General features: G+C 43.8%; 1 protein-coding gene across 4 annotated transcripts in view; it reads left to right on the top strand.

Moving 5' to 3' along the window:
* The window catches only part of RNMT (RNA guanine-7 methyltransferase), a 99424-nt gene that overhangs the window by 30574 nt on the left and 55360 nt on the right, over nucleotides 1-13490 (top strand). For 2 of the 4 annotated variants that reach the window (XM_068237117.1, XM_068237115.1), the window contains exon 4: nucleotides 5742-5876. The exons of the other annotated variants lie outside the window; for them this stretch is intronic. In XM_068237117.1, coding sequence (XP_068093218.1) covers nucleotides 5742-5876 — 135 coding nt within the window. The remainder of the gene's footprint in view (nucleotides 1-5741; nucleotides 5877-13490) is intronic. 4 annotated transcript variants of the gene reach the window in all.

Raw genomic sequence — 13490 nt, 5'->3', positions numbered from 1 at the left:
TATAGGGAATGAGAGTATTAAACAAAAAAGGATTTGGCTTGAGGAATGCCCTATATACAAATAGGAAAGGAAATAGGAAAGGAACACAATTATGCAATGAGTAAAAGTTCATCTCGGATCCACCTTAAAATCGATATCGCAATTTGCGTCAAGACAATTTCCTAATTATCAGAGCAGCAATTTTTTTCATGCATACTTTTTTTTATGCGTACAATTTTAAGCATTCCATGCATAGAATTATTAGTGTTGGCTGCGGCGCGCTTCCTCCTTCTAGCCGTAAGGAGTCAGAGTGGTAGTGAGTAGTGTAATGCAGCCAGCACGTTGCTTGTGGAGGAGAAGCATCAGCACCTCAGGCACTCCTGTTCTGCACCCTGTCTCCCGTGGTCACTCTGTGTACTGTGTAATTGCTCACTGCCCAGGATCTGCTATAGGTCCGTACACACGCCGGACTGGAGGCAACGACGGGTCCGTCGTCACCTCCCGCTGGGTGGGCGTTCCAGCGACAGTCCGGCGTGTGTACAGTCTGTCGGCGGACTGATACGGCTGTTTCTGAGCGATCCGCTGTATCAGTCTGCAGACAGACTGTACACACGCCGGACTGTCGCTGGAACGCCCACCCAGCGGGAGGTGACGACGGACCAGTCGTTGCCTCCAGTCCGGCGTGTGTACGGACCTTATGTCTCTGTTATCCTGTTGAGCAAACAACTTGGATCACCGCTACTTACAAAGTGTATTATACAGGCTGCCTCCTGCCCTGGTGGTCCCAGTGTCCGAGGGACCACCAGGGCAGGCTGCAGCCACCCTAATCTGCACCCAAACACACTGATCTGCCCCCCCCCCTGCCCCCTGATCGCCCACAGTACCCCTCAGACCCCCCCCCTGCCCACCCCCCAGACCACCGTTTGCACACAATCACCCCCCTAATCACCCATCAATCACTCCCTGTCACTATCTGTCAACGCTATTTTTTTTTTTAGTCCCTAAACTGCCCCCTGCTCCCTCCTGATCACCCCCCCACCCCTCAGATTCTCCCCAGACCCTCCCCCCCCTGTGTACTGTATGCATCTATCCCCCCTGATCACCTGTCATTCACCCGTCAATCACCCCCTGTCACTGCCACCCATCAATCAGCCCCTAACCTGCCCCTTGCGGGCAATCTAATCACCCACCCACACCAATAGATCGCCCGCAGATCCGACATCAGATCACCTCCCAAATCCATCGTTTACATCTATTCTCTCCTCTAAACACCCACTAATTACCCATCAATCACCCATCAATCACCCCCTATCACCACCTGTCACTGTTACCCATCAGATTAGACCCTTGCGGGCACCCAATCACTTGCTCAGATTGCCCTCAAACCCCCCCTTATCGATTCGCCAGTGCATTATTTACATCAGTTCTTCCCTGTAATACCCACTGATCACCTGTCAATCACCCCCTGTCACTGCCACCCATCAATCAGCCCCTAACCTGCCCCTTGCGGGCAATCTGATCACCCACCCACACCAATAGATCACCCGCAGATCCGACATCAGATCACCTCCCAAATCCATTGTTTACATCTATTCTCTCTTCTAAACACCCACTAATTACCCATCAATCACCCATCAATCACCCCCTATCACCACCTGTCACTGTTACCCATCAGATTAGACCCTTGCGGGCACCCAATCACCCGCCCACACGCTCAGATTGCCCTCAAACCCCCCCCCTTATCAATTCGCCAGTGCATTATTTACATCCGTTCTTCCCTGTAATAACCCACTGATCACCTGTCAATCACCCCCTGTCACTGCCACCCATCAATCACCCCCTGTCACTGCCACCCATCAATCAGCCCCTAACCTGCCCCTTGCGGGCAATCTGATCACCCACCCACACCAATAGATTGCCCGCAGATCCGACATCAGATCACCTCCCAAGCGCAGTGTTTACATCTATTGTCTCCTCTAAACACCCACTAATTACCCATCAATCACCCCCTATCACCACCTGTCACTGTTACCCATCAGATTAGACCCTAATCTGCCCCTTGCGGGCACCCAATCACCCGCCCACACCTCAGAACGCCCTCAGACCCTAGCCCTGATCACCTCGCTAGTGCATTGCTTGCATCTATTTTCCCCCTCTAATCACACCTTGAGACACCCATAAATCACCTCCTGTCACCCCCTAGCACACCTACCCATCAGATCAGGCCCTAATTTGCCCCGTGTGGGCTCCTGATCACTCGGCCAAACCCCCTCAGACCCCCTTCCGATCACCTCCCCAGTGCATTGATTGCATCTATTTTCCCCTCTAACCGCCCCCTGAGACACCCATCAATCACCTCCTGTCACCCCCCTAGCACTCCTATCCATCAGATCAGGCCCAATACATCCTGTCATCTAAGAGGCCACCCTGCTTATGACCGTTTCCACAAAATTTGCCCCCTCATAGACCACCTGTCATCAAAATTTGCAGATGCTTATACCCCTGAACAGTCATTTTGAGAAATTTGGTTTCCAGACTACTCACAGTTTTGGGCCCGTAAAATGCCAGGGCAGTATAGGAACCCCACAAGTGACCCCATTTTAGAAAGAAGACACCCCAAGGTATTCTGTTAGGTGTATGATGAGTTCATAGAAGATTTTATTTTTTGTCACAAGTTAGCGGAAATTGATATGTATTGTTTTTTTTTTCACAAAGTGTCATTTTCCGCTAACTAACGGAATACCTTGGGGTGTCTTCTTTCTAAAATGGGGTCACTTGTGGGGTTCCTATACTGCCCTGGCATTTTAGGGGCCCTAAACCGTGAGGAGTAGTCTAGAATCCAAATGCCTCAAAATGACCTGTGAATAGGACGTTAGGCCCCTTAGCGCACCTAGGTTGCAAAAAAGTGTCACACATGTGGTATCGCCGTACTCAGAAGAAGTAGTATAATGTGTTTTGGGGTGTATTTTTATACATACCCATGCTGGGTGGGAGAAATCTCTCTGTAAATGGACAATTGTGTGTAAAAAAAATCAAATAATTGTCATTTACAGAGATATTTCTCCCACCTAGCATCTGTATGTGTAAAAATACACCCCAAAACACATTATACTACTTCTCCTGAGTACGGCGGTACCACATCTGTGGCACTTTTTTGCACCCTAAGTGCGCTAAGGGGCCCAAAGTCCAATGAGTACCTTTAGGATTTCACAGGTCATTTTGCGACATTTGGTTTCAAGACTACTCCTCACGGTTTAGGGCCCCTAAAATGCCAGGGCAGTATAGGAACCCCACAAATGACCCCATTTTAGAAAGAAGACACCCCAAGGTATTCCGTTAGGAGTATGGTGAGTTCATAGAAGATTTTATTTTTGTCACAAGTTAGCGGAAAATGACACTTTGTGAAAAAAAACTATTAAAATCAATTTCCGCTAACTTGTGACAAAAAAAAAAAATCTTTTATGAACTCACCATACTCCTAATGGAATACCTTGGGGTGTCTTCTTTCTAAAATGGGGTAATTTGTGGGATTCCTATACTGTCCTGGCATTTTAGGGGCCCTAAACCGTGAGGAGCAGTCTTGAAACGAAATTTCTCAAAATGACCTGTGAAATCCTAAAGGTACTCATTGGACTTTGGGCCCCTTAGCGCAGTTAGGGTGCAAAAAAGTGCCACACATGTGGTATCGCCGTACTCAGGAGAAGTAGTATAATGTGTTTTGGGGTGTATTTTTCCACATACCCATGCTGAGTGGGAGAAATATCTCTATAAATTGACAATTGTGTGTAAAAAAAATAAAAAAATTGTCATTTACGGAGATATTTTTCCCACCCAGCATGGGTATGTGTAAAAATACACCCCAAAACACATTATACTACTTCTCCTGAGTACGGCAATACCACATGTGTGGCACCTTTTTGCAGCTTAACTGAGCTAAGGGGCCCAAAGTCCAATGAGCATCTTTAGGCTTTACAGGGGTGCTTACAATTAGGCACCCCCCAAAATGCCAGGACAGTGAACACACCCCACAAATGACCCCATTTTGGAAAGACACTTCAAGGTATTCAGAGAGGAGCATAGTGAGTCCGTGGCAGATTTCATTTTTTTTTTGTCGCAAGTTAGAAGAAATGGAAACTTTTTTTGTTGTTGTTTTTTTTGTTACAAAGTGTCATTTTCCGCTAACTTGTGACAAAAAATAAAATCTTCTATGAACTCACCATGCCTCTCACTGAATACTTTGGGATGTCTTCTTTCCAAAATGGGGTCATTTGGGGAGTATTTGTACTATCCTGGAATTTTAGCCCCTCATGAAACCTGACCGGTGCGCAGAAAAGTCAGAGATGCTTGAAAATGGGAAAATTCACTTTTGGCACCATAGTTTGTAAACGCTATAACTTTTACCCAATCCAATAAATATACACTGGATGGTTGTTTTTTTATCAAAGACATGTAGCAGAATAACTTTCGCGCTCAAATGTATAGGAAATTTTACTTTATTTGAAAAATGTCAGCACAGAAAGTTAAAAAAGTCATTTTTTTGACAAAATTCATGTCTTTTTTGATAAATATAATAAAAAGTAAAACTCGCAGCAGCAATCAAATAGCACCGAAAGAAAGCTGTATTAGTGACAAGAAAAGGAGGTAAAATTCATTTAGGTGGTAGGTTGTATGACTGAGCAATAAACCGTGAAAGCTGCAGTGGTCCGAATGGAAAAAAAAGGCTCTGGTCCTTAAGGGGTTTTATGACTGCAGTCCTTAAGTGGTTAAATTGAAGGAAATCGTGGAAAAAATTGAAATCTCTGTTTTTGACAAAAAAAAAATCGTAATTCAATTTTTTCTTAAAATAGCGCAAGCCTATTAGGTTTTGGTTATTTTAAGACATCCTATCACCATTGTGGGACCGCCTCCCTCGCTTAATGTTCAAACCCCCTTTTAAGGGTGATCTGCAGTTCATAGAGCCTGATTCATTAAAACTACTGCAGTACAATTGTAACAAGCGACTATGTTAATTAACATAATAATGGGCGTGCTAATGAACTATCATGCTACATGGTATCGTGCGGCATTTAGGTTTACCTCACATCATTGTAGAGCGCATACTACGCAGAGAGGACCACGCGTAGTGTGCGCTTGTTACAATTACCTTTCGCTGCCTGAAGTGACCCGATCTGACAGCCGAGGTCTATAATAATGAATCAGGCCCATAGTGTCATACGATTTAGTTTTACTATTTTTGGAGAGCGTTCATTTCTACACCACAGAGGCTGTTGTTTACCTGAGTGGAGATGCATTATACTTTACAATGAGAGTTTGAGGCTGGGTTCACAGTAGGACGTTACGGTGCTGTGTTATAAAGTCCTATAATGCAGCTTACTGCAATGCAGTTAAGTCTATGCATCAGTCGCGTTACATTGTAACGTGTGTCGTTATGGTAGCACACTGCTGCAGTGCGTTACCACTAAACGCACATGTTACCAGGTACAGGAAAGCATACTTTTTATTGCCTGTACGCTTTATTGTGCCTACTGTATGCACCAGTTCATTACAGTTGTAATGTCGCATTTCAACTTTACAATGCAACGTCCTACCAGAGAATATAGCAGGCTGTATATAGAAAAATGGAGGCAAAGAAAACAGATTAAATTTACACTTATGATTACACTGCTCCAGAATATTTCTTTATAACTTGAAACCTTTTTTGCACTAAGTTCAGTAATAATCCTGGGTTTATTAACATGACTTTTTTCCCCTCCTGGCAACAGCAGTCTGATCTTAATAAACATGGCGATGATCCATCAAGTGATCTTCGGGGAAACAAAGAGCCATCAGGTGCCAGTGTTACAAGCTCTTCGCTGAAGAGGAAGTCGGACGCCTTAGATCAGCCAACGACAAAAGTGGTATGCAAATTTGTATCAACCATAATTTGTTAACCACCCTGGCGTTCTATTAAGATCGCCAGGGTGGCGGCGCAGCAGTATTTTTTTTTTTTTTTTAAATCCTGTAGCTAGCCTAGCGCAAGCTACATGATTCCCCCCTCCCGGCAGCGTCTTACTCACCTTTCCGATCGCTTCCGGCGCATTAGCCCATCCGGAAATCCCGTTCTGAACGAGATTTCTTGGAGGGCTTTCATGGCGACGATCGTGATGACGCCATCGAAGTCGTGACATCATCGGGAGTCCCGATTAACCCCTCAGCGCTGCCTGGCACTGATTGGCCAGGCTGCGCATGGTTCTCGGAGGGGGCCTTACGCAGCGGGTAGCGGCGCATCGGCGGCGAGCGGCGGCCATTGTCCCCCACACGCAGCTAGCAAAGTGTTAGCTGCGCGTTTAAAAAAAAAATTGTTTAAATCGGCCCAGCAAGGCCTGAGCGGCGCCCTCCAGCGGTCATGGACGAGCTGAGCTTGTCCATACCACCAAGGAGGATAAAGGAAACATAAAGTGAACCTGAACTGAGTAAATGATTCAAAATAAACACACACTGTACCAGCAAATAAATATTACTTACCTTGCTGTCAGTTCCTCTCAGAAGCTCACTATTTTTTTTTTTTTTTTTTACAACAATTCTTTCCAGTTATGACAAAATCTTGTCTCTCAGGAAGCTGAAAGCCTTAGGGCCCTTTTCCACTATGTCAGTTATAAATGAAAGCACAACTGATGTGCAAGGTAATGTCCATGTTTCCCTATGGCTCAAACAATATTACTGGTTAACAGAGTGCTGACTCTGAAACGGGGCCATTGCCTTTTTTAAAATGGACGGAGAATTTCATTAACCACAGTGGTCAAACAGGACGCAGGAGAGGAGAAAGAGTTGTTGAGCAGACTATGCGGGAGGGAAGTATGACGTGTGTATTTTTGTTTTGACTATTATTTCTCAGTTCAAGTTTGCTTTAACCACTTCACCTCCCTTGCTACGCTTATCTACTCCCCACAAAACTTCATCTGAAGCTCAGGGGAGTAGATAGGCGTACTTGTGGTAAACAGTGTGCTTTATGCCCAATAAGCTATCTGATTATGTATATAGGGTATCATTTTAACCGTGACAAGTGAGAGAATAGATTTTGTGTTGTTTGACAACTGAGGGCTAAGTCATGTGATTTTTTTTTTACCGGAAAACTGAATGAAAAGCAATAAAACTGTTATTTTCATGTACTCTATACCCCTAAATAAATACTTAAAAAAAAACACAAAAGTGACAGCATTGAAAAGAGAATACATAGATACCCTAGTGACTTAGCTTTTAAAATATGTATGCCATGAGAGTGTATTACTGTTAATCATGAAGATAAGGGCTTTTAATTACCGATAGAGTACAATGAGAAAACAAAAAACACAAACCAGAAACTAATATATTATCGCCATACATTGTACTAGGAACATTATTTAAATGTTGAGATAACCAGGACAAATTAGCAAATACAATGTGTGGGTTTTACCTATGGTAACATTGTTTATTTGAAAACTATAGTGGATGGAAATGGAGAAATAGTGTATTTTTTCTTTTTTTTCCCCCTCATTTTTCCCTTTAAAATGCACAGATAATAACATAATTACTAAAAGCAAATATCACCCTCACAAAGCATAATTTGTGGCAAAAAAAACAAGATATAGATCATTTACATCTAATGAGTAGCAATAAAGTTATTGGTGAATGAATGGGAGGAGCGCTGAAATGTGAAAATTGCTCTGGTTTTTAAAGGGGAACTGAAGAGAGAGGTATATGGAGGCTGTCATGTTTATTTCCTTTTAGACCATACCAGTTGCCTGGCAGCCCTGCTGATCCTCTGCCTCTAATACTATTAGCCATAGCCCCTGAACAAGCATGCAGCAGATCAGGTGTTTCAGTGGTTCAGACTTATAAGTCTGATCTGACAAGACTAGCTGCATGCTTGTTTCTGGTTTTAATCAGATACTACTGCAGAGAAATAGACCAGCAGGGCTGCCAGGCAACTGGTATTGATTAAAAGGATTTAAACATGACAGCCTCCATATACCTCTCTCTTCAGTTCCCCTTTAAGCAAAAAACCCTATGGTGCTGAAGTGGTTAAGCAAGAGGATTATTCAGGCTGACGTTCTTTTTTCCATTTTAAAAAGAAACTTGACTGGCTCCCAAGCTGGTCCTCTGTAGGGATGATACATGAGATGCAAATATTCCTGAGTTCATGCTGATTTATGTACATTCTAATGCAAATATAGGCAGCTTGAAAATGGACCAATCAAGTCCCACTCAGGTTTAAACTTATTGGTCCATTTTCAAGCTGCATATTTTTGCATAAAAATGTATCTAATCTGCATAAACTCGCAAATATTTACATTTCATTGATCATCCTTAGACCTCTGCTGTTAATACTTTTGAAATCATATAAAGTCAGCGCAGGTCTATAGTAATACAGCTTTCATCATTTTTTGGTATACAGGATCTTCGAACAAAAGGGTAAAGAAGCAAGGCTTACCAGATTCCAACAACCCACATTATAAGGTTGTAAACGAGTTTGATAGGTGGTCCGCAGAACTTTCAAATGGTGTCGTTTCACCAGCGATGTTGCACACTACAGATTCCTCCGGAATATAGTAGATATCCTGAGATCGCAGAGACTCACCAAAGGGGAGTCCAGTAGGATGGTGACATGAAAGAGATGTACGGCACATCTAAGTGTAAACCGTATTTATTACATAACAAGTAAAACAATTAAAAACAAGGATAAAGGAAAACTCACATACGGGGCCCGTGCACTGGGAAACCCATAAAAGTAGCGCGCATAAAATGGTCAATAGAAGACCACAAATAAAATGGTGCCGCCTGTCGCCTTCCCGACCGGTTTCGCAATCTTGCGTCATCAGGGGAGAAAGGCGGCCAGCACCAACTTTATAACATTTTTTAATTAAAAAGTGGGAGTGGTTGAGGCTGTTCTATTCTGTCACTGTTTTTTCACCAAGCATACAAATTTATATACCCTCTTAATTTTGATAGGATATATTGGGAGGTCGTGGTCCCTCTTTTTCCCTTTGTTGCTCCCTACCCCACAGAGTGCTGTCTGTTGTCCTCTGTTATCGGTGCATGGAGTTTTCTATGCATAATCATAGCCGCACTACACGGCTGAGTATATGAATTTGCATAATTTTGCATAATTTCCATTTATCGGATACCTATGGGATCTGTCTTGCATGATCACTATGGATGCTCCTCACTTTCACCACTTGAGGTCCCCAGAGCTCCCACGGAGGCTGTTCTATCATTTCATTGTCTCCACTATACATACAGATTTATGCACCTTCTTAGTACAGTATATTACAACAACAACAACAACAACAAATAACATTTGTAAAGCGCTTTTCTCCCGTGGGACTCAAAGCGCATAAGCATGGCTCCGACCATCGTGGTACAGGGGAAGAATTTTATAAATCTGGAAATGCCAGGCTAAACAGGTGGCTTTTCAGTCTGGATTTGAATAGCTCCAGGGATGGTGCTGTCTTTACTGGGTGTGGTAGGGAGTTCCAAAGAGTAGGGGCAGCATGACAGAAGGCTCTGTCTCCAGATTTTTTGAGGTGCACTCTGGGAGTGACCAAGTTTATAGAACTTGCTGATCTGAGGTTGTGAGGGGTGTGGTGCAGCTTCAGCAAGTCCTTCATGTATCCAGGGCCCAGATTGTGCAGGGATTTGAATGTCAGCAGTCCAATCTTGAAGAGTATTCTCCATTCTACTGGTAGCCAGTGCAGTGAGCGAAGGATCGGTGTAATGTGACAGTGGCGAGGCTGGTTTGTTAGCAATCTGGCAGCAGCATTCTGCACTAATTGCAGGCGACGCAAGTCTTTTTTGGGGAGGCCAGCATAAAGGGCATTGCAGTAGTCCAGCCGTGATGTGATGAAGGCGTGGACTAGGGTTGGAAGATCCTCTGGGGGAATCAGATGTTTAATCTTTGCAATGTTCTTCAGATGAAAGAAGGAAGATTTAACTACAGATGAAATTTGGTTTCTGAAACTCAATTCCCCATCGATTAGTACGCCAAGGCTGCGCACAAGGTTGGAGCTGTTTATGTCTGAATTCCCAATCCTGATTGGTGTTGCTTTAGGATAGAGCTGTTTTGATGGCGAGCACTGGCTTTGGACAAACAGGACCTCAGTTTTGTCAGCATTCAGTTTCAACCAGTTATCATTCATCCATGCCTGAAGCTCAGCTAAGCAAGAGTTTATTTTTGGGGTAGGGTCTGTTCCACCAGGTTTGAAGGACAGGTATAGCTGTGTGTCATCGGCGTAGCAGTGGTACGTCAGGCCATGTCGTTGGATAAGTGTACCGAGTGGCAACATGTAGATTGCAAACAGCAGAGGGGATAGGATTGATCCTTGTGGCACTCCGAATTGTAGAGGTGCAGGTTTGGACATTATAGGTCCTAGGGATACTCTCTGTGTTCTGTCAGTCAGGAATGATCTGAACCACTGGAGGACTGATCCACTGATGCCACAGTACTCCTGCAGTCTGTTAAGCAGGATTTCATGGTCAACTGTATCAAAAGCAGCTGAGAGATCCAACAGGATTAGGATGGAGCATTCCCCTCTGTCCCTTGCCATGAGCAGATCGTTGCAGACTTGGATGAGGGCTGTTTCACAGCTGTGGTGTTTCTTAAAGCCAGATTGTAGAGGGTCCAGGATGTTGTTTACTGACAGCCTGGTTTCAAGTTGCTTTTCAAGACGTGCTTTTCATGTCACACCTAAGCACACTTCATGCATATGTATAGTCGCACTGCACTGCTATGTGCTTCATTGTTTACGCTTTTATGATCGTATGCGTCACTGCATACGCATTGCATTTTTTGACTAGTGTAGTCTGAATAAGGTGGAGCCTAACCACTCCCACTTTTTAATTCAAAAATGTTATAAAGTTGGTGCTGGCCGCCTGGTCGCCTTTCTCCCCTGATGACGCAAGATTGCGAAACCGGTCGGGAAGGCGACAGGCGGCACCATTTTATTTGAGGTCTTCTATTGACCATTTTATGCGCGCTACTTTTTCGGGGTTCCCAGTGCACGGGCCCCGTATGTGAGTTTTCCTTTATCCTTGTTTTTAATTGTTTTACTTGTTATGTAATAAAGACGGTTTACACTTAGATGTGCCGTACATCTCTTTCATGTCACTATCCTACTGGACTCCCCTTTGGTGAGTCTCTGCGATCTCAGGATATCTACTATATTCCGGAGGAATCTGTAGTGTGCAACATCGCTGGTGAAACGACACCATTTGAAAGTTCTGCGGACCACCTATCAAACTCGTTTACAACCTTATAATGTGGGTTGTTGGAATCTGGTAAGCCTTGCTTCTTTACCCTTTTGTTCGAAGATCCTGTATACCAAAAAATGATGAAAGCTGTATTACTATAGACCTGCGCTGACTTTATATATTCATTGCTTGTGTGGACTTTTGGACATTGTCCTTCTCGGCTGCGGTCGCCTTCTGCCTTGGCGCTGACACTTGTTTTTTATTTAATACTTTTGAAATCGCTCACCTAGAATAGGTGTGTAGGACAGATACCCTGATTCAACCTTCACTCCCCCAGACCGAATGCCTGTTCCAGGTATGATTTGGGCACCACTAAACTAAAAGTTGAGCACGTCATTCTGAAGGTGGGATATTATTATTATTATTTTGTGTTTTTTTTTTTTTATAACAAGAAGAGAATCAGAATGGCCGCATCTTTGCTTCTTTCACTTCAGACTCAGATCTAAATTCTGTAAGCTCAACTGGGCAGGATTCTCTTCTCTTCCTGTGTTTTAGTTTATATTTGTTATACATAATGTGTTGGCATTTTATAGTAAAAAAAACAAACAAACATAAATATTAGAAACTCCCAACATCTTGTATTTAAAGCTAAGCTTGGGAAGGGGGGGGGGGGGTATTAGGTTGTACTGGAAAGATGCGGAGGGGGAGTAGGTTATCAATTAGTCAAACATTTTTAAAGCTCCTTAAACACAAGCGACCGCAGTCATCAGAAAATGAGCGATGATCGGCATGATGGTCTACTGATCGGATTGTTGCCGGAAGCGTGAAATTCCAACACATTTGTTTATTAAATGGATTGATCACTTGCTATTGTGCGGTACTAACAATTAAGTTGTTATTGTCTGAACCAATCTGCCAGGATGGATCAGTCTATGTGAGCAGTAATCGCTGTCTGTCTTTTACAGTCGTTGGGACCTTTTTTCTTTTAATGGTTATCGTCCAGCTCATACCTCCTGACGACCCCAAATGTATCGAGCTTAAGAATGAGGCAGTAATACAATCACAAGCAGATGCTAGTCACTGATAGACAAGCCCAGATCATGTTACCTTTTATGTGCTCAAAAATTCGGCTTATATGCGAGTATATATACGGTATATGTCTTGTGTTTATCAGTAGTAGAAAGCAAGCTGCATTTTTTTACGTTTTGGATTGATTTTTAGAGAAACTTATTTTTTCTTTAACTAGTTATTGTTATGTAATTTAGGTAATAGGGCTGCATGATATATTGTTTTAAAGCGGATCCGAGATGAAAAGTAACTTGTCTATATATCTTATCTAAAGTTTAGATAGTTTACACAGCAAATCTAGCTGCAAACAGCTTCAATAGAATATTATTATTTCTTCCTGTGATACAATGACAGCAGCCATGTTGTTTGTAAACATTACAAACAGGCAAGCTTATCTGCATCTTGAGCACTCAGCCTGTGAAAAAACCTAATCCTCCCCCTTCTCCTTCCCTCTGCCTCTGAAATCTCTGGCTAGTAATACCTCCCCCTCCTCCTGCCCAGACTGAGCTCCCATGAGCCCTTGCTACTGTCTGAAAATGCCTTGGCTCTCTAAAAACCTGTGGGCGAGGCTTGTTTAGTTTATAGGGAATGAGAGTATTAAACAAAAAAGGATTTTGCTTGAGGAATGCCCTATATACAAATAGGAAAGGAACACAATTATGCAATGAGTAAAAGTTCATCTCGGATCCACCTTAAAATCGATATCGCAATTTGCGACAAGACAATTTCCTAATTATCAGAGCAGCAATTTTTTTTCATGCATAATTTTTTATGCGTACAATTTTAAGCGTTCCATGCATAGAATTATTAGTGTTGGCTGCGGCGCGCTTCCTCCTTCTAGCCGTAAGGAGTCAGAGTGGTAGTGAGTAGTGTAATGCAGCCAGCACGTTGCTTGTGGAGGAGAAGCATCAGCACCTCAGGCACTCCTGTTCTGCACCCTGTCTCCCGTGGTCACTCTGTGAGCTGTGTATTTGCTCACTGCCCAGGATCTGCTATAGGTCCGTACACACGCCGGACTGGAGGCAACGACGGGTCCGTCGTCACCTCCCGCTGGGTGGGCGTTCCAGCGACAGTCCGGCGTGTGTACAGTCTGTCGGCGGACTGATACGGCTGTTTCTGAGCGATCCGCTGTATCAGTCTGCAGACAGACTGTACACACGCCGGACTGTCGCTGGAACGCCCACCCAGCGGGAGGTGACGACGGACCAGTCGTTGCCTCCAGTCCGGCGTGTGTACGG

Source organism: Hyperolius riggenbachi, chromosome 5 (genome assembly GCF_040937935.1).
Source record: "Hyperolius riggenbachi isolate aHypRig1 chromosome 5, aHypRig1.pri, whole genome shotgun sequence".
NCBI classification, from domain to species: domain Eukaryota; kingdom Metazoa; phylum Chordata; class Amphibia; order Anura; family Hyperoliidae; genus Hyperolius; species Hyperolius riggenbachi.
Note: the sequence above shows the minus strand (reverse complement) of the source record. Positions and strands in the feature narration are given on the sequence as shown.